General features: G+C 31.9%; 1 protein-coding gene across 3 annotated transcripts in view; it reads left to right on the top strand.

Moving 5' to 3' along the window:
- The window catches only part of LOC111413293 (Transient receptor potential cation channel gamma), a 116,362-nt gene that overhangs the window by 39,572 nt on the left and 54,254 nt on the right, over positions 1-22,536 (top strand). For 2 of the 3 annotated variants that reach the window (XM_071200616.1, XM_071200615.1), the window contains exons 7-9: positions 8,044-8,204; positions 14,966-15,096; positions 21,676-21,913. In XM_071200616.1, the coding sequence (XP_071056717.1) occupies positions 8,136-8,204; positions 14,966-15,096; positions 21,676-21,913 (438 nt within the window). In that variant the 5' untranslated portion in view covers positions 8,044-8,135. Of the gene's footprint in view, positions 1-1,401; positions 2,013-8,043; positions 8,205-14,965; positions 15,097-21,675; positions 21,914-22,536 lie in introns of those variants that run through there. The other variant, XM_071200614.1, reaches the window with a different exon arrangement.

The following is a 22,536-nucleotide window of genomic DNA, read 5'->3' as shown; positions in this document are numbered from 1 at the left end:
GAAAAAATTGTCGATTATTTCAAAAATTTATTTCTCAGGAACTAAAACCGATTTTTCAAAACGGCTTGTTGCATTAAAAAGAGGATACTTTAATTAATAATTGGTGATATTTCCACAAGGATAGAGACTGGTGAGTACTTTAAAATTTTCACAGACTTTGTTCTACACTCAAAAATCAGTATAGTTCAAATTAAACTATAAAAATGTAAACGTTAATTTAATAGATTGAAATTTTAGTAGTTTCAGCATTATTACAAAACTTTTCATTGCAGTAATAAAGGTCATTGCGACATTTTCCTGGGGGTACCTAATACAATTTTGTGAATTTCCACAGAATAAATAACTCGGTTTCGTCGTAGTTTTGGAAGTAGTTGTTTTCTTACCCAACGTTCCAATTAAACTCTCTAAATACGTTTTCGTTGTTCTAAATTTTTCCTCATTCAGCAGGAACGTTAATCGTTGGCCATGCAAATTTTCGAGCACCACGATGGATATTTTACATAAACCGTCACCCTCCGGCCAGAGGAGAAGGCAATATACAATACGTGGAAACTGGGCGTCGCGTCGTCTGTCCGATTTAAATAATCAGCATGAATATGAATGAAAATTTACTTAGTTTAAGCGTTTGTTTTATATCTTTGCCAAAAAGGAATATAACATAATGGACCTCGTTTTTACTGTACTTTACAATATTGGAAATGTAAAACCTATAAATTATTTTCTTATTTTCTTTTTAGTAAAGCTTAAAAACATGTCGATTTAAGATGAACGTCCTGGAAATTGTTCATGCACTAAAAAAACTATCATATTTCGAATTGAAGTGCACCCCAGACGAAACTTTCGATTTCCTTGGTGCATGGATCTCCCACGCCCTCCGGGTCCAGCCGGAATCAATGGACTGGCGCCAAGGGTGTTGTCGTCTACGTAGACGACGGTTCCATTGAGAATGTCTCTACATCGACGTCTTCTCCATAATGAAAGCGAAGTAGGCATGCGGAATTGCATCGCACCAACTACAGCCGACGTCTGGCAGTATTTCAACAAAAGAACCTTGAATGGCGCCTTTGTTCATTGATAAAATCTTTTTTCTTTTTCAAAAAATAATATATAGTAATTATTTACGAAGCTTGTGATTTGTATGAGGAACGCATCGTTGTTAAATGCAACAATAGGTCGTTGTAAGCATTACTAAATTTACATATTATGCGCATAGTGTAGTTGGAGTAACGAGTTCTAACTCTACGTTATACAAATTACTACTACGAGACCTGTTCGTTGCAATGTTCCGTCGGTTAGTTGACTTTTGCATTTATTTCACTTTTTCAAAAAATTTATTTAATGCCTCAAATTAGTAAATAGATTTAATTGGTAGATCTGGTATTAATTTGCATGCAAAATGAGAGAGAACTATTGTTGTTTATCCGATTTATTTGTCATTCCAAATCTCAATTACAGGGCAGTAGGAAAGAGACCATCAATTTGAGGGAGATTGTAGGGTATTGCAAGAGGGAAAACTCACGATTACGTCGATTCCGATGCCGCAAACACAGTGGTCCACTCGAACTATATCAATACTAGGAGCTTTGTATTAACAGGAAAATTCGCTCATGTGGAGAATCGGTTGATTTACTATATCTGGCTTTCTAGGTATAGGAAATTTCTCTTCGTCTGGTTGTATTTTTCTGACAAAATAGTTTTCAGGATAATTGTTTCAATTTTGTGTTAAAAAAAGCAGTTTGCATATCAATGTTTTTTAATTGTACCTTTTAAATTTAGCTCCTCCGCTTTTAGGCATTGTATATTTTCGTTCGATATGAATGTTAAACATAAACAGGACACGAGACCCGTGCTTTACACTCGGTAGTCCGCTCGCGATTCGGTGATGTTTAGAACGCGTGATCCAATTTTCCGCGAACTTCGTCGAATGTGACCTCAAAAATCGTCTTCGTTTTACCTCGTTACTTATGTTCTTCTTATTACAACCGCAATGCTCAAATGGTTCAACTTAAAGAGTAAGTCGATTATGAGACTTTCGCTTATTATTCTTTCCACAAACATTTTGCTTTTGTATGCTTTCCACCGAGTTGAAAGAAAAATTTATTTTGAAGACAAACTTCGCAACATGTGTTTATGGTTTACATCAGAAATTTAAAAGAAGTGTTGACATTCGAAGTTTGCTTTTACTCCGAACCGAATGAGAATTTTGTAAATTTGTTTAACATTTCTTGTATAGTTGTTTATTTATTTTTTTTTTAAAGGAAAGTTGGTTGTCTCGAGTTATTAATTAATATTTTGTTGTCAACAACCCAACGTAATAATCTTATCGTTGATTGGTTTCAAATAATGTTTTGAATAGATCAAACGATTTCAATCGGTGTAAACCGGAAATTTATGCTAACAATAACCGAGAGTTGGGTTTTTGAGTAGGTGCCGAAACGATAACTGTAAAATTTTACCACTTAAACCATGAACTTTTTGCACATGTTTCCTGTGTAACTAACAAACAGGCTTTGATGCTCGAAAAATCGTTAAAATGGTTCAACCTCCTGGTGTGAAAGAAATTTTTTTTATAAATTCAAGGTTAAATCTGTCCAATTACATAAATTATTTATTTTTATTCATTCATCGAACGATACAAACATGAATGACTCATTTCGAGTATTGTTGTATTACGTAGCTTTTGAAAGTTTATATTAAAACCTGCTTAGATTCAAAATTTACACCTTTGATAAACACAATTAAAAGTAACCAATATAACTTTTGTGTTAAGAAATAAAATTTCAAAGAATTCAAATATTTATTCAATTAGAGATAAAACTTTTCAGAGAAACGACGTCGATAACCAAGTTTAACTACAGCAATGTTCACGTTTTGATAAGCTTTTACGAGGCGATAAACACCCTCGTTTCGATCGATTTTTATACTCATCCTAATCTTCCAAGGAAGAGAAAACACAACTCGTATCGGAATTATACTCCAACGCAATTTAAATCAGTTTGCTTACAATAATGCACCAATAGTCGCAGAAACAGACCACTTCCTTCAAGTAAGCCGCAAGCTTAATATGCAAAAGATACGATCAGATGTAAACTCGATGATAAGTCAATAGAACAAGTCATGAAATTTAACTATTCAGGCGTACACATCTTGTGGTTACGATGCAGTGAAAGAATTGAGGAACCAAATTATGCTCAAATGATGCTTAAGAGACACAATCTGAACAGACAGCAAAATTCGGATATACAATAAGACCGATAATGACATACGGAATAGAAGTGAGGGCAGAAATAAATAATACCAAGAGCATGCTACGAGTGATCGAGATGAAGACACTAAGATCAATTGCACTGAAAACGAGAATGTACAAAGTGAGAAATTCGGATATTAGAGATCAATGCAACGTTCTAGACATAGCGAGATGGGGAAGATAGCGGAAAAGATAATCATGTAAGTCGCATGAGCGATGATAGACTTCCGAAAATTGTGCTTGTAAATAATAAATTATGCTTCAGAGAGATGGCGTGACACGGAATTAGCAGATCGACAGATCTCCAATAAGAAGAAGAAGCTTACGATAACAGTATATTTCATTTTACCACATCGGCATAGTTTGTGATATGGTGTATTTTCTCTTTTAATAAGATTTAAAAAAAAATCTAATATGTGATTTTGCTAAAACTCATTCAACTCCGTTTTGACAACGCTTTAACCATGAAATATGGTGTGTTGAGAGGAATGCGCATGGTTGCAAAATATCATTTCTCTGATTCTGCTATATTGATTTTTACCAAGTAATTTTGTCTAATGATTATCTAGACAGACTTCCCCACTTTCTGGACGTTTATGTCTCTACGTCCTTAATGAAAGCCTTTTGCCACCAAATTTCATGATATCAAGAACGATATTTATAGATGATGACAAAGATTTTGAGGGAGTCCTGAACTATGCCATGGACGATGTTAAGACTTATCGAGGAAGGTTAGGAGTAATCTTGGAGAATATTAAGGACGATGTTCTGAGATATCAAGGTTAATTTCCAGAACATCATTGAGAGATGCCATAAAACATACTGAGATTGGAGGATATCAGGTAGGATATTGACAGTGTACTTGTTTTTAGTATATTTGCATAATTTGTGATATGATTGACTCAGCTTTACTTTCTGTTTCAATAGGATTAAAAAAAAGCGTAATATGTGGTTTTGCTAAAACTCATGCAACTCATCCGTTCTGACAACGCTTTTGGCGTGATGCAGATCTTGTGCAAAATCAAAAAAAACAATGCAAAAATTGAATTGGAATTTAAAAAATAACATTGGATGTAGAAATAAGCTCAATACTTGCCATATTGAGAACAACATTATAATGATTTCATAATATCAAGAATGATGTTTATGGATGATTACAAAGATTTTGAGGGAGGCTTGAATTGTGTTATGGACGATGTTAAAAGTTGTCGAGGAAGGTTAAGGACAATGTTGGAGAATATTAAGGACGATATTTCGACATATCGCTATAAAATACATTGAGATATATCAGAGACAATGTATAGTGATGCCAAAGAGGATGTTAGAGGATATCAGGGATAATATTCACGATAACAGTATACTTGTTTTAAGTATATTAGCATAGTTTGTGATATGGTGGACTCAACAACCGTACTTTTTCTTTCAATAAGATTAGAAAAAAACATAATATGTGGTTTAACTAAGACTCATTCAACTCATCCGTTCTGACAACGCTTTTGGCGTGATGCAGATCTTGTGCCACCAAAAAAATCTAAGCAAAAATTTGACTGGATTGAATTGGAACTTAAAAGATAAGATTGGATGTACAAATAAGCTCAAGACGTGCCGTATTGTGAGCAATATTGTAATGATTTCATGATATCAAGAACAATATTTATAGATGATGACAAAGAATTTGAGGGAGGTTTGAACTGTGTCATGGACGATGTTAAGACTTGTCGAGGAAGGCTAGGAACAATGTTGGAGACTATTAAGGGCGATTTTTTGAGATATCAAGGCTAATTTTATTAAATGATGTGGAAGGTGTTGAAGGAGACCAAAACCAAGATCATTGAGAGATGTCATGAAACACATTGAGATATATCAGGGACAATGTATAGTGATGCCAATAAGGATATTGGAGAATATCAATTAAGATGTTGAGAGATATCACGGATGATGTTTAGTGATATCAAAGATGATGTTGATAGATAACAGATATGATCTTGGACGAGGCCAGAACTGTGTTGAGGAATGTTAGGGATTATACATATAATATATGATACAATCTGCCATAGAATGGCTGATGAAATTGGTTTACTAAAACTTGTTTTTAAAAATATAGCAGATATGTATTAAACGACTAAAGCATGAGTTGGTGATATCATATATGATGCACGAGGAAGAGAATTAATGAGTAACATTCATCTACTAACTACCATCGTGGAATCTTCTGAAGAATTCCTGCAAGGTGCAGGGTGTTTCATAGCATTAGTTAGCTACACATGTGACAAGTCAAAACTGGTTTTAGATCATCTTTTTAGTGATATTGGTAGATATTAATGGTGGAACGAATATCCGGCAACTATCCGGTATCCGGACTTTCCGGCAATTTTTTAAAATCCAGCTGTATACCGGATAGTTACCAAATAATAATAATTTTTAATGCAACAAGCCGTTTCGAAAAATCGCTTTTAGTTTTTGAGATATAAATTTTTGAAATGATCGATAATTTTTTTGAATTTTGCAATTTTCGCCGATTAAGTTTTAAAAATTCGTATAAAATCCAGTTCTTGGAATATGAGTATGAAAATTTCCCAAAATGTTAATAAAAGTGTCCTCTTTCCAATGAACCAACCCGTTTTGAAAATTAACTTTTAGTTTTTGAGAAAACAATATTTGAAGTTTTGATAAAATTTTCGATGTTGCAATTTTCATCGATAACTTTCAGAATTCGTTATAAAATTAATTTCTTGAAGGATCCCTGTGGAAATATCACCAATTATTAATTAAAGTATCCTCTTTTTAATGCAAAAAGCCGTTTTGAAAAATCGCTTTTAGTTCTTGAGAAATAAATATTTTTGAAATGATCGACAATTTTTATGAATTATGCAATTTTCGCCGTTTAAGTTTTAAAAATTCGTATAAAATCCAGTTCTTGGAATATGAGTATGAAAATTTCCCAAAGTGTTAATAAAAGTGTCTTCTTTCCAACAAACCAACCCATTTTGCTAAATACCTTTTAGTTTTTGAGAAAACAATATTTGAAGTTTTGATAAAATTTTCGATGTTACAATTTTCATCGATAACTTTCAAAATTCGCTATAAAATTTATTTCTTGAAGGATCCTTGTGGAAATATCACCAATTATTAATTACAGTATCCTCTTTTTGGTGCAACAAGCCGTTTTTAAAAATCACTTTTAGTTCTTGAGAAATACATTTTTGAAATGATCGACAATTTTTTCGAATTTGTAATTTTCGCCGTTTAAGTTTTAAAAACTCGTATAAAATCCAGTTCTTGGAATATGAGTATGAAAATTTCCCAAAGTGTTAATAAAAGTGTCTTCTTTCCAACAAACCAACCCATTTTGCAAAATACCTTTTAATTTTTGAGAAAACAATATTTGAAGTTTTGATAAAATTTTCGATGTTACAATTTTCATCGATAACTTTCAAAATTCGCTATAAAATTCATTTCTTGAAGGATTCTTGTGGAAATATCACCAATTATTAATTATTATCACCAATTGTAGTATCCTCTTTTTAGAGTTGTTTCTTTAGTTTTTTTAGTTAGAAGGGGATGTCGAATATCCAGTATAGGCTTTTCGCAAAAATCACTATCCGTTCCATCACTAGTAGATATCATCCAATAAATTAGGAAGAAAAATATGTTTAACATTTCGTGTGAATAATTATTTGAGTTTGGAAATGTTAAGAGATAAATTTTGTGAATTTATAGTATAATTAGTAAAATCTATACGATAATTATCATTGTATGTTATAGAACACGTTCCGCACTATTTGTTTTTGGTAATTACAACCGGTTATTGAGAATTATAGCCCTTTCTTATGAAAATCGTGGCGCACCTGTAATTAGAGGAAAATTAATACCCTAGTTAACATTGTAACACAACTACATAATGCTTGTAATTTGGACTTAATTAAATTTAATGAAGTAGTTTAACCTAAAACTTGATAAACGATCAATTTCTTATACAACAAAATGAAAAGAATTTCATGTAAATGGGTTGTAACCGCTCTCGATAACAATGTAACTAGTAAAAAACCGAAGTAATGCGCTTGCGTTTGCAAATTTTTTGCTCTCCTACTTCAGACTTGAAAAATCCTCGTGTTAGTCCCTGAAATTTGCTGTGATATATTGCCCCTTTTAACTCTGTTTTCCACCATTTTACAGCAACAAAGTCTTTTCGTGTTTAAAAAAAATATATTGAAACTAAAACAAAATGAACAAAGTTTACTTATAAAACCGGGTCACTAAATAGGATTAATTCTTGAAAGTACCCAAAACAAAATCTATTAATAATTTTTTAATGGTAACAACATTTCGAATTGATAAAGTGAACTCACCCCAATTAACGAAGTACGGTAAATAACCACGAAAAGCAACGATGTATGACGCCTTTACCACGTTCAACATTGTTTATACAACGGAAGTAGGTTTGATTGTACTCCGGCCCCGTTTATTTATCGCAAGCTCGAGTTCTCGAATTGGAAAGGCGTAATGGCAAATGCATAAATTAAAATCTTCCGATTGGATCGAAACTCCTTCTCTCTCACTAGAAATATCGGTTTCAAACATTTTCAATTCGTAACTTTTAATATTCAAATTTCTTTTAACATATACACAAAACAAAGCTTTAATAATAACTTGTACATAACCGGAAAGTGTTGGGACATCTACATTTACATAACGGATGTTCTTGATTTAAACCATCCCGGAACTTGTGACCTCAAACCCTGACACTGTCCGTATTAACCCCATTATTTAAATTAAACTTTTTTTTATTCTTTCAGAAAGTACAGCAGAAGATGAGGAAGAGACGACGTCGCAAAAAGTAAACGCAGTTCCAAGAGTTAGTTTAACCGGAAACGATACTTACATCGACATGCCAAAACCGGATCTAATGCTGGCTCTTAGCGTACCGGAAAAGCCATGCGTAGACAAGAAAGTAAAGGTAAAGTCTTTTTTATTCGTAATCGATCGATCTACTTAATGGTAGGTGTGGTTGCTTTTTTTTAATGCGCGTTAAGGTATCGGATTACGAGCTTTTAAGAGAATTAAGATACGTTTTTATTGTAAGATAAAAAAGTTATTGGTCTCTTATAAAAAATGAGATTTATTGGAATTTTGGCATTCCTTCGTTTCTAACCTTTCATCCAGGTTCTAGGTTTCCATTCGGTTCGGCGAATCTAATCATTGCCTCGCTCATTTGTAATATTCCTGCGTCTATCTTCGTCACGTACTGGAAGCACTGGTTTGAATGTTAATTCGAGGGACAAATATCTTCCGAAAACCTTCATTTGAACGTGGGATGTTCGTAAACTAAACTTTGGTTAACAAATTTTGGAAATAATTTATTGAATAAAATTAAAAAGTTGTTTTTATGATTATTTTGTTATTGTAATGGAAAAGGAGTATAAAATTTTTCTCTTGGGAGTAGTCCATAAAAAATTTAATCGAATAAAGCAGTGTCATAAAAATATCATCATGGGAGTTGAAAAAAATTTAAATACTTATTGCTTTTAAGCTTTTTTTATATCTTAAGATTTGTTATTTATATCAAAATTAAATGTGGTATCTCGATAATTTCCATTATGAAAGATTATCAAAAAAGGGTTTCATATCTCGCTTCGTTTTCTCTCAAGGGTGTGATCAATCTTCAACCATCGACGCGACGCCGCAGTTGCAGATGACAGCTTGCTAAAAAATCCTTTCATAAATAATCTGCCTCTTTTTATCCATAAAATTCTTAATAAATATAGAGTATAATAGATTGAGCTTTCGTGCTCGCCTGACGAAAACTTTACGTAATCACCATACTCCCTTTAGGATGTGAGCACTTACTCGATCGAGTTTCGTTTGCCCAGTTAAAATACATCAACTTAAAGACGACACAGTTTCGCTCTTATCTCTATCAAACCCGAAACTTTTCTCACACCTGAAAAGAACTTAGTTTCTGTATGTGTCTATGGAGTGTCGCGGGAGTGCTTGTCATCGACGACGTGGGTCCTCGTTGAATGGTGAGTATATGTAACTTCCGTTATACCTAAGGGTCACATTGCGGAGTTCTCGAGTAAATGAACCTTCTCCCGTTTGTACCACTCGAAGTCAGAACCTATTTTGGTGTTGAAATTGGAAGAGAGTTCGAGTACGTATTTCCTGTCTTCAGGGCCACGTTGTTCCTAATTGCGAAAACCCTTATCGTATAAAATTGCACATTACTTGGATTGTTTTCGAAAATGTTTTTTTAATCGTTAACTTTTATCTACTCACGTTTTCAGAAACTTTCATATTAACTCTTAAATTAATATTGTTAATAACACTTCTCAACAAATTTATACTTTTATTCTGCATCTGCTTTGTAAATGGGTGGATTTCATTAATTTTGGGATGCTGAGTTCACTGGAAAAATCAGTTTTTGTTTAACACATCACATTTCCTAAATACATAGGAGGAAAAGCCGGATATCCGGTTATACGGCCATTATGGTTATAACTGCGGGTGCATTTCTGAATTGATACCCTACATTGCCACATTATTGCGATATTTGAATAAAAATGAAATTAATAAGAAAGCTGATAAGATATGTCAACTTATTTGGATCCAAGCTACAAATTGAACTTTTTTGATGCTGATTTAACTCATGAAGCAACTCTAAAAAGAGGATACTTTAATTAATAATTGGTGATATTTCCACAAGGAGTCTTCAAGAAATGAATTTTATAGCGAATTTTGAAAATTATCGATGAAAATTGCAACATCGAAAATTTTATCTAAAAATTTCAAATATTGTTTTCTCAAAAACTAAAAGTTATTTTTCAAAACGGGTTGGTTCATTGCAAAGAGGACACTTTTATTAACACTTTGGGAAATTTTCATACTCATATTCCAAGAACTGGATTTTATACGAATTTTTAAAAGTTAATCGGCGAAAATTGCAAAATGCGAAAAAATTGTCGATCATTAAAAAAATTTATTTCTCAAAAACTAAAAGCGATTTTTCAAAACAGCTTGTTGCATTAAAAAGAGGATACTTTAATTAATAATTGACGATATTTCCACAAGGATCCTTCAAGAAATGAATTTTATAACGAATTTTGAAAGTTATCGATGAAAATTGCAACATCGAAAATTTTATCAAAACTTCAAATATTGTTTTCTCAAAAACTAAAAGTTATTTTTCAAAACGGGTTGGTTCATTGGAAAGAGGACACTTTTGTTAACACTTTGGGAAATTTTCATACTCATATTCCAAGAACTGGATTTTATACGAATTTTTAAAACTTAATCGGCGAAAATTGCAAAATTTGAAAAAATTGTCGATTATTTCAAAAATTTATTTCTCAAGAACTAAAGGTGATTTTTCAAAACGGCTTATTGCATTAAAAAGAGGATACTTTAATTAATAATTGGTGATATTTTCACAAGAATCCTTCAAGAAATTAATTTTATAACGAATTTTGAAAGTTATCGATGAAAATTGCAACATCGAAAATTTGATCAAAACTTCAAATATTGTTTTCTCAAAAACTAAAAGTTATTTTTTAAAACGGGTTGGCTCATTGGAAAGAGGACACTTTTATTAATACTTTGGGAAATTTTCATACTCATATTCCAAGAAATGGATTTTATACGAATTTTTAAAACTTAATCGGTGGAAATTGCAAAATTCGAAAAAATTTTCAATCATTTAAAAAATTTATTTCTCAAAAACTAACAGCGATTTTCAAAACAGCTTGTTGCATTAAAAAGAGGATACTTTAATTAATAATTGGTTATATTTCCACAAGGATCCTTCAAGAAATTAATTTTATAACGAATTTTGAAAGTTATCGATGAAAATTGCAACATCGAAAATTTTATCAAAACTTCAAATATTGCTTTCTCAAAAACTAAAAGTTATTTTTCAAAACGGATTGGTTCATTGGAAAGAGGACACTTTTATTAACATTTTGGGAAATTTTCATACTCATATTCTAACAACTGGATTTTATACGAATTTTTAAAACTTAATCGGCGAAAATTGCAAAATTTGAAAAAATTGTCGATTATTTCAAAAATTTATTTCTCAAAAACTAAAAGCGATTTTTCAAAACAGCTTGTTGCATTAAAAAGAGGATACTTTAATTAATAATTGGTGATATTTCCACAAACATCCTTGAAGAAATGAATTTTATAACGAATTTAGAAAGTTATCGATGAAAATTGCAACATCGAAAATTTTATCAAAACTTCAAATATTGTTTTCTCAAAAACTAAAAGTTATTTTTCAAAACGGGTTGGTTCATTGGAAAGAGGACACTTTTGTTAACATTTTGGGAAATTTTCATAGTCATATTCCAAGAAATGGGTTTTATACGAATTTTTAAAACTTAATCGGCGGAAATTGCAAAATTCGAAAAAATTGACGATTATTTCAAAAATTTATTTCTCAAGAACTGAAAGCGATTTTTCAAAACAGCTTATTGCATTAAAAAGAGGATACTTTAATTAATAATTGGTGATATTTCCACAAAGATCCTTCAAGAAATGAATTTTATAACGAATTTTAAATGTTATCGATGAAAATTGCAACATCGAAAATTTTATCAAAACTTCAAATATTGTTTTCTCAAAAACTAAAAGTTATTTTTCAAAACGGGTTGGTTCATTGGAAAGAGGACACTTTTGTTAACACTTTGGGAAATTTTCATACTCATATTCCAAGAAATGGATTTTATACGAATTTTTAAAACTTAATCGGCGGAAATTGCAAAATTCGAAAAAATTTTCGATTATGTCAAAAATTTAATTCTCAAAAACTAAAAGCGATTTTTCAAAACAGCTTGTTGCATTAAAAAGAGGATACTTTAATTAATAATTGGTGATATTTCCACAAAGATCCTTCAAGAAATGGATTTTATACGAATTTTTAAAACTTAATCGGCGAAAATTGCAAAATTCGAAAAAATTGTCGATCATTTCAAAAATTTATTTCTCAAGAACTTAAAGTGATTTTTCAAAACGGATTGTTGCATTAAAAAGAGGATACTTTTACTAACAATTGGTGATATTTCCACAAGCATCCTTCAATAAATGAATTTCATAACGAATTTTGAAAGTTATCGATGAAAATTGCAACATCGAAAATTTTATCAAAACTTCAAATATTGCTTTCTCAAAAACTAAAAGTTATTTTTCAAAACGGGTTGGTTCATTGGAAAGAGGACACTTTTATTAACATTTTGGGAAATTTTCATACTCATATTCTAACAACTGGATTTTATACGAATTTTTAAAACTTAATCGGCGAAAATTGCAAAATTCAAAAAAATTGTCAATCGTTTAAAAAATTTGTTTCTCAAAAACTAAAAGCGATTTTTCAAAACAGCTTGTTGCATTAAAAAGAGGATACTTTAATTAATAATTGGTGATATTTCAACAAAGATCCTTCAAGAAATGAATTTTACAACGAATTTTGAAAGTTATCGATGAAAATTGCAACATCGAAAATTTTATCAAAACTTCAAATATTGTTTTCTCAAAAACTAAAAGTTATTTTTCAAAACGGGTTGGTTCATTGGAAAGAGGACACTTTTATTAACACTTTGGGAAATTTTCATACTCATATTCCAAGAACTGGATTTTATACGAATTTTTAAAATTTAATCGGTGAAAATTGCAAAATTCAAAAAAATTCTCGATCATTTAAAAAATTTTTATCTCAAGAACTAAAAGTGATTTTTCAAATCGGCTTGTTGCATTAAAAAGAGGATACTTTAATTAAACTGAAACTGCAACAAGAGATTTTATATATCATGTTGGGATTGTTACAATGAAGTTGTTAATCACAAACCTGATATAAATAAGGTTATATTCAATGAAAAAAGTCATCTTGGTTTTGAAATTGGTTATTATCTGTATTGTCCAACACCTAAAAGAGATACTAATTCCTGTGAATGGTCAAAATATTGAGCGAAGGAAGTACCTCTTGATCTAAAACAAGAAATTTTTGTACCTGGAGCTAGATCGTTCAATTTTTGCAGTCTTAACCCCATTAGTTTAGCTTACACTTTCGAAAGTTTTAGATCTCGAATCAAATCGTCTAGTTCCTTTTGATTCATCTGAGGCGAAGTGTTAGCAGATTGAGGGAGTACTCTTCTGCATGTTTAGCATCTTCTGATTCACTTGACGTTGGGTCAGTTCAGCTTGCAACTTGCTGTCAGGAATAAGGCAACAGGCGTTTGGATACTTTATTTTGTGATGAATCAGTAAATAGTATTGATAACTTGATCTGTGTAAAAGTGAAGAAAGATATCAAGGCATCATTAATAGAACTGAAATTGTTCTTCGATGTGTGGCAAATTTGATAATTCGCGAAATCAAAAGAAATAAACTTGTTTATGTTAATGCCTTACACATCAGAGATCAAGAGCAAAAAACGGAACATTATAATCAGTTAAGACCAAACCAGATGAATCATTAGGCTTTAAAGACCCGAATCTTTCCTTAAAGGTGTAAACAATGGCATAAATAATAATTGATTGATAGATTCTTATGAATATGTTTTATTTAGGAGTAGAATTACGAAATATAAAAATTAAGATTTAAAAACAAGATACTTTTTATTCATATTTACATTTTCATTAACCTCTCTTCAACAAAATGTAAATTTCCTGGTAAACATTTGTTCCCATTTATGTTTTCCAAGTCCTTCACCACGGACAGGTATCAATTTACATAAATTGTTTGCAACCTCGTTTCTAGCCCGCCTCGAAGACCTACTCTCAGTTTGTATATTTTATAAAAGAAGTGGATGAAACACTCAGGTATCATTTTTGCACCAGTACGAAAAGACATATTGTTTCGAAATAGAACTGGTTCACCTGTCATAGTTGCCGGTTTCGTATAGATTTCCTGTCGAATAAGTAGGAAGTGAAGGAGGTTCTCTACGATTGTTTGCACTCAATCTTGATAATGCGAACATACCTTGAGTGAGAAACCCTTCGAATAGTATTTATACCCTTTTCCCACGTGTTTGGCAGAAACAACTCTGTTGTCAACTGTGTTTTCCTGTAATAACGTTCAAGTTATTATTCTTCGAAACGATAACTTGCAATCGATATTTTTCTATAAATAAAATATTTTTTTAAAAATCTTATTTTTAAAGTAAAATCTTGCATCTGCGGCAAATAAGGAAGTTTCTACAGTGAAATATTTTCCTCGAGGAATACAGTGTTCTTAAATAAATATTGCAGTGGGATACTGAAAGTCTGCTCTATCCACTTTATTCGTAAGATGAACAGCCCCGAATTCCAAGAAATTGGAAATAACATTTTGAATGAAAACAAACGTGTGGTTTCGTAGTCGGCAATTTTATCGATATTCGGTTTCTTATGTATTTTGATTTCAACGGTAAATTTTAAGATAATATTCATGTTATTGCAATCACTTAGTGTTGATGTAACTTTTATGAAAATTATTGATTCACTGTTTTCATAAATCAAGTTTTTACTTTAAAGTTGTACAAATTTTTTTTTAGTTTAACCAATACTAAGATTAATAAGTTAACCCTTTGCCAACCTTTAAGCTTCCAATAAATCAACGTCGCTGCAAGGCAGGATAAGGACTCCTTTTTCCATGACCTCCGCCACGTCAAGCCCTTAATTTACTTTTTTTTTACCCTCGAGCCATCGGTTTCCACCTCTATTTTCTTACTTTGGTTTTTCGTTTCAGAGGCACAGCATCCATGGGATGATGGAGGAGGAAAACGTCATCAGACCACACCAGGAGATTGCTCAGCTCTCTTTGGATGAGAAAAAGTTTCTTCTTGCTGTAGAACGTGGAGATGTCGCTTCAACTCGACGGTAAAAATCAACAATTTAACAATTTAAAATGTAAAATTGCCAATTTTATCATGTGAGAGATAAAAGAGTCATTTTCCCGGGTCATTTCCGCATATTTAAATTATTTTTAGTTGAACGATTTTATTCCACACTACATATTTTGTAAAAAAAATGTTTCATTGAAAATTTGAAAGAATTGAAACGAGTCGTCTCATTACCGAGTTGAAACATTCACGAAGATTTTCGAAACTTAATTACTCCCTCTGCAGAGAGACCTCTTCGCTGCAGAGTAATTTATTTAAAGTCACCGTCGTAGCGGAATCTGTTTTATTTAAAGGAATTTTGGGGGCACTCCAGGAGAGCACTAACCCATTACTGTTAAACTGGATTTCAGTTTTCGGAGAGGCCTCAAAGTCGCTTATATCAAACTAAATTTCGGCGGAAAGTTCTTTAATTTAAACACTCGTGCGACAATAGCAACAAACCTCCCAGCAACAAACTTTTACCCGTAATTTCCTATAATAATAATAATAATAATAATAAGCTTTATTTCCATCTTTACAAAAATGCACAGAAAACGTCAAATAATATTCAAACAGTCTGATTTAATCTACTGTAATGGTTCCAGAAAAAAATATTTACTTTCTTAGCTGATATCTTCCTTATAATTAGGGATAGCGAAAAACTAAATGCACCACTTGAAAGCTTGAATCTTTCTCTATCTAAAACCGGGTTTTCGTCTGCTTGATATTAAGATCAATAAAAAATGAAGAACACCGCGCTGTACTTAAAATAGCTCAAAATTATCAATCCTCAAGGCCTTGTGCAATTGTTACGAAACCGAATTTTAAAAAACTGTTATCGCAGTCAGAAAGGGCGCTCCTTCAGCTATCTCAATCCGGGTTTTCGTCGGTCAATATCTATCGGCGTCATGCTTAAATCACCCTTAATGTCCATCCCTACACGCAGAAATGCTTAAATACTCTTCCTCTAAACAACCTTCTTATTTGATAGGGAGAAAACTATAGAAACATATCTATCTTATTGAAAATTTTCTGCTCTTTCTAGTGGTGTATAACACGCGGCTATCACACGTTTGCACACGTACATTTTTTGCTAAAAACTGCTAAATTCACACGTTTTAGCCATTCTTAAACCTTGTTCGGGTCGATAACTTTCTTATATGAGCAGGAAAAAACTCTAGAACCATATTTATCTTATTGAAAATTTTCTGCTCTTTCTAATGGTGTCTTTTAATAACAATTATATACTTTAATTCAACAATTATTAATTAAAGTTATACGGGATGGTCAGAAATGTGCGTCAAATTTCCGTATCTCAAAAAGTTTATTTTTTTAAATGGCAACTCTACTTTTTTCCCTCACCACCGTATTATATGCTGAAAAATCAGGAGACTTTGTGATTACATCCCATACTAGTAGAGTTACTAGTAAACATGCTAGTAGACTTTAAATTTAGTTACTTTACTGTAGACATTAAAATGCGCACACTCAATATCTGCAAAAGATATGAGGAAACCTTAACTGGAAAGACATGTTTAAATTTTTGATCCATCCCGCTAATTTTGACCCAACTCAATTCCAACGGCAGTTATTCCAACAAGATGGCGCGCCACCACACCTCAAGAAGCTACTAAATCAGTTTTTGACACTCAGGGAATTGTTTGGGAAAATGGAAAAATCCCTGAATCGGGTCTAAAGATTTAAATTTTTTGCAATTGTTTGGTGTAGATTTTAAATTTCTTTCGCCATTTTTAAGGGAGTTATGACGTCATCGGTATTTTTTTCAAATGGCAATCCCCCATTTTTATTGCGGAATATGAAAGAACATTTGTTTCTGAATCTAGTAAAGTATTACTTTAAAGTTTAACTATTTCAGATTTGTTGACACGATGAAAATAGCAATAGCCATGAGTAACTATGGTAACCAATTATTTTAAACAATTTTCTAAGTGTCGAAAACTGATTTAGTAAGTAGTTGACCTCTTTAATACAATATATCCTGATCGCCATCTCATTAGCTAAAATATGGTGAGCCTAGCTGTGACTAAATTTAAACAGCATAACCATCTCTCGAAGCATTTCTCGAAGTCTGGCTTACTAAATGTTGTAAGGGAAGTTCAATAAAACGTGGTTTTAGCTGGGCAAGAAAACCCTCATGGTACTGTAAAGAGTATTGGGTCTAATTTGGACATTAGTAAATCAACGGTTCATAAAATTTTAAAACCTGCAAAATATCATTCCCATAAAGTAAACCTGATTCACGAGCAATGAATCGTAGTTTTTGAATAACAATTTTGCAACGATGTCAAAAACATAATTTTTTCGACGAAGGGACATTTACATTGAGTGGACAAGTAAATAGACAAAGTTGTCGGTATTGTGCTACCCAAAATCCAAATTAGCCAAGAAAGTCGCACACCCAATATCCGCAAAAGATTTGAGGATATCTTAAGTGGAAAGAGATGTTTAAATTTTTTCAAAGCGATGTCATTCCTTCCATCCCGATAATGTTGACACAACTCAATTCCAACAGCAGTTATTCCAACAAGATGGCGCGCCACCACACCTCAAGAAGCTACTAAATCAGTTTTTGACAAACAGGGAATTGTTAAAAATTATTGGTTACCATAGTTACCCATGGCTACTGCTATATTTATCATTTATATAAATTTGAAATAATTAAAGTTTAAACTAATTTTTCTCGAAAATTTTCTTATGTAACCAATATTAATATTGAATGTACTATACTCTGTTTTTAAACCAGGAGGAGTATTTTAAATTTGTCACCAGATTGCCTTGCACATGATTGGTTGAATGCGAGGAAGGTTCACACACAGGCAATTTTGAATTTTGATTTTGAATTTGAAGGTTAGGTAATTGATAATTCGACAGTTTCGTGTCATTATTGTATATTTTGTGTTTTTAAACCCTTTTTTTATTATATTTTGAAATAAATACACTCATAACTTCAATGTTAATTTGTATGTATAGTGTTGACGATAACAAACGAAAATAAATACAATAATAAGTAAATAAATAAATAATAATTATTAATTTAAATTTACCGCCAAAATATCTAGTGATATTTTCTGGTGATTTTTTCCAGTGTAAATCTGACTTTCGCGTTTACTCCTCCTGGTTTAAAAACAGAGTATAGTTCTAGTGCAAGTGTTAGTTCTAGTTTTAATTGTTATTCAGCGTCTTCCCTGTTATCCCTGTGTCTTCAGACGCTGAATGTTAGGTAAGGTTAGTTTTGTTTACAAACATTAATTATACCATGAAGTATTCTTTGGCAATTAGTAATGGCAATTATAGCGTGAAGTTTTCTTTTGTAATGTCAATTATAGCGTGAAGGAATGTGAGCTAAGGTTAGTTTTGTTTACAAACATTAATTATACCATGAAGTTTTCTTTGGCAATTGGTAATGGCAATTATAGCGTGAAGTTTTCTTTTGTAATGTCAATTATAGCGTGAAGGAATGTGAGGTAAGGTTAGTTTTGTTTACAAACATTAATTATACCATGAAGTTTTCTTTGGAAATTAGTAATGGCAATTATAGCGTGAAGTTTTCTTTTGTAATGTCAATTATAGCGTGAAGGAATGTTAGGTAAGGTTAGTTTTGTTTACAAACATTAATTATACCATGAAGTTTTCTTTGGCAATTAGTAATGGCAATTATAGCGTGAAGTTTTCTTTTGTAATGTCAATTATAGCGTGAAGGAATGTGAGGTAAGGTTAGTTTTGTTTACAAACATTAATTATACCATGAAGTTTTCTTTGGCAATTGGTAATGGCAATTATAGCGTGAAGTTTTCTTTTGTAATGTCAATTATAGCATGAAGGAATGTGAGGTAAGGTTAGTTTTGTTTACAAACATTAATTATACCATGAAGTTTTCTTTGGCAATTGGTAATGGCAATTATAGCGTGAAGTTTTCTTTTGTAATGTCAATTATAGCGTGAAGGAATGTGAGGTAAGGTTAGTTTTGTTTACAAACATGAATTATACCATGAAGTATTCTTTGGCAATTAGTAATGACGGTTAGTGTTGACGATAACAAACGAAAATGAATACAATAATAAGTAAATAAATAAATAATAATAATTATTAATTTAAATTTACCGCCAAAATATCTAGTGATATTTTCTGGTGATTTTTCCTAGTGTAAATCTGACTTTCGCGTTTACTCCTCCTGGTTTAAAAACAGAGTATAGATTCAGAAAAAAATCTTCTTTAGTTATGGTAATGCAACTATTTGACCTTATTGACAAGTGGTCTCTATAAAAGCCGCTAACCGTTAAAGGGTTAAAAATGAGGGAACAATTTTGAAATCTATACCAAAAAATTGCACAAAAGTTAAATCTTTAGACCGATTTCAGGGATTTTTCCATAAATCGTTTATAATGATTTTCACTCAGGTCGTCGTGACAGACTTTGTCACAAATGGGATTTAACTAGAAACAGAAAAATCCACAACGTTAGTAGTTTTTGGCACAAAACGTGTTTGTGAAAGCGCGCGATCGTCGCGTGTTATACACCACTAGAAAGAGCAGGAAATTTTCGATAAGATAGATATGGTTCTAGAGTTTTCTCCTGCTCATATAAGAAAGTTATCGACCCGAACAGGGTTTAAGAATGGCTAAAACGTGTGAGTTTAGCAGTTTTTGGAAAAAAATGTACGTGTGCAAGCGCGTGATCGCCGTGTGTTATACATCACTAGAAAGAGCAGGAAATTTCCCATAAGATAGATATGGTTCTAGAGTTTCCTCCTGCTCATATAAGAAAGTTGTTTAGAGGAAGAGTACTTAAGCGTTTCTGCGTGTAGGGATGGACATTAAGGGTGATTTAAGCATGACGCCGATAGATATTGACCGACGAAAACCCGGATTAAGATAGCTGAAGGAGCGCCCTTTGTGACTGTGATAACAGTTTTTTAAAATTCGGTTTCGTAACAATTGCACAAGGCCTTGAAGTTTGGTAATTTTGAGCTATTTTAAGTACAGCGCGGTGTTCTTCATTTTTTATTGATCTTAATATCTATAACTTATCGGCAGACGAAAACCCGGTTTTAGATAGAGAAAGATTCAAGCTTTCAAGTGGTGCATTTAGTTTTTCGCTATCCCTAATTATAAGGAAGATATCAGCTAAGAAAGTAAATAGGAAATTACGGGTAAAAGTTTGTTGCTATCGTCGCACGGGTAATTTAAACAATTTTGTAACTAATAATAAACGACGTTCAATTTATAAGCACCTCTTTGGGGGGAATTGCCAAAAGTTGTAAAACGAAACAAAAATAATAATAAAAGGGGAAAATAAAAAAGAGAAAATGAGCACATTATTGAATTATGGCCAGCGAAAATCACCTCTGAAACTGAACGGGCTCGTACGAACAATATCCGGTGGTATTTATGTTGAGAACGAACGACGGTGGAGAGAAGAAAATAACGGTTTTAGAAAACGACAGCGTGACCGAAGGCGTCTAGGGACACAGATGAACCAACCCGAACCAACTGGGAAAACATAGCTTTGCCGCGAGCTTTTACCACTATTAAAAGTAAACACTGAGTGGATATGGCTTCGAGGAAAAAGCCAACAAGCTAAAAAACCTTATTAGTTTGTATTCTTAAAGAGTAATCAAATATTGAACTTAAAAAAATAAAAATATATACAGTGTGTTAATTAATTATCGCAAATCGCGTATTGCAATATCAATACTGTGACATTGGTTGCATACTTACAAAGATGACATCAGGTGCGATAATTAATTAACAGAGTGCATATTAACGTTTTATTTAATCTAATTATTGATTATATCACCAATAAATAATAACATTTAAGTGATATAACTTGCGGATTGAACTACTTCGAAACTTGGAAACTCCACAAAGCTCGTTAAGTTATTGAGCAATTATAACAGCTTGGAGAAATAAACCCCAAAGAGCTAAATACCAACTGTTTCAAATAGTTTACAAACTATCTATTCTCACTTCTCAACTTATTACTCAACATTAATAATCACACTTTGATCATTATACAAAGAAATATATTTCATTTCATTTCCCTTTATTTTAATAAAATAGCACGTACAATTTTTTTTTTAAAAATTTCATTTAGATTCGGGTCGATTTTAAAGTTACTCAGTTACAACAAAATCTGCGAGTGAGAAATATTCGCTTTCATTAATACAAAAAGAATTAAATTTTAGGAAATTTTTGTATCACCAAAAGTGAGTTATTTGTTTTTGTGCAACCGATCATAAATTATAAATAAATATAATCTAACCCATAAATTAATCACCAATTTACTAATACATTATATTTTTAATATTATTATCACTTCAACATATGGCACTATTTTATCAAAACATCTCTTATTTTACTCATTTCACTTATTTAAAATGCATTTTGGTTTATTATTTTACCCTGATGAATTGTTTTAAAAGCTTACTCACACTTCCTCGAAATTTTATCGTTAGTTTACACCAACCGTCGTCGATAAATTGTGTTCCCCAAAAAAGACATTTCAGTTTGATTCCGATTCAGTTTGAATCGCATTTCGTATTTTCCTTGCGTTTCAGAATGCTGCAAAGGGCGGAGGAAACAGGGTACATAAACATCAATTGCGTTGATCCGCTCGGCAGGAGCGCTCTGCTAATGGCCATAGACAACGAGAACCTCGAGATGGTTGAACTTCTCATCGAGCACAAAGTTGAAACTAAGGATGCCCTACTTCATGCGATATCGGAAGAATTTGTGGAAGCCGTTGAGGTTTTACTTGATCACGAAGAAACGATACATAAACCAGGTGAACCTCATGTAAGTAAAATATAAATTTAAAATTGTTTGTTGTAACATAATATAATTTTACTAGTTTAAAAAAATTTGTTTATTCATGCGAAATAAATCAAAATTGAAATAAATCGAAACAAACAGCTGAGATTAAAAGATTAAAGGTTTAACGAAATAAATTTTCTCCCTGTGTTTAAGGATTGGTTTGATTTATTATTAATCAGGATTTAGAAATAAAATTGATATAAAGTTTGTAAATCAATCGTTAGGATATAATGAGTGTTGCAGATCTCCATTACATTGCATCGGTTATATTTGTAGAATTTAAGGACTTTATTAATTTAAGAAAAATTTAGAGGACTTCTATAAGATTATCAAGGCAAATTTAGGAATAAGTTTCCTATACCAAGAAGCCATACCCAAGATACAACGAATATCACGCATAGTTTTAAAGGTAGGAGAGTTACCTTTCTTGCTGATTATTACACAGACATACTGCAACACACACTGAAACATTATTGTTGCAGTTAACAAAAATGACATTTATTCCCACCAACGTTAAAATATTTTGCGAAAGATTTCTAAGTGTTAATAATAATCTTAGGGAACCATAATAATATCATCCAAACAGTAAAATAAATTCCAAATTT

This window comes from Onthophagus taurus, chromosome 11, assembly GCF_036711975.1.
Source record: "Onthophagus taurus isolate NC chromosome 11, IU_Otau_3.0, whole genome shotgun sequence".
Classification (NCBI taxonomy): Eukaryota; Metazoa; Arthropoda; class Insecta; order Coleoptera; family Scarabaeidae; genus Onthophagus; species Onthophagus taurus.
Note: the sequence above shows the minus strand (reverse complement) of the source record. Positions and strands in the feature narration are given on the sequence as shown.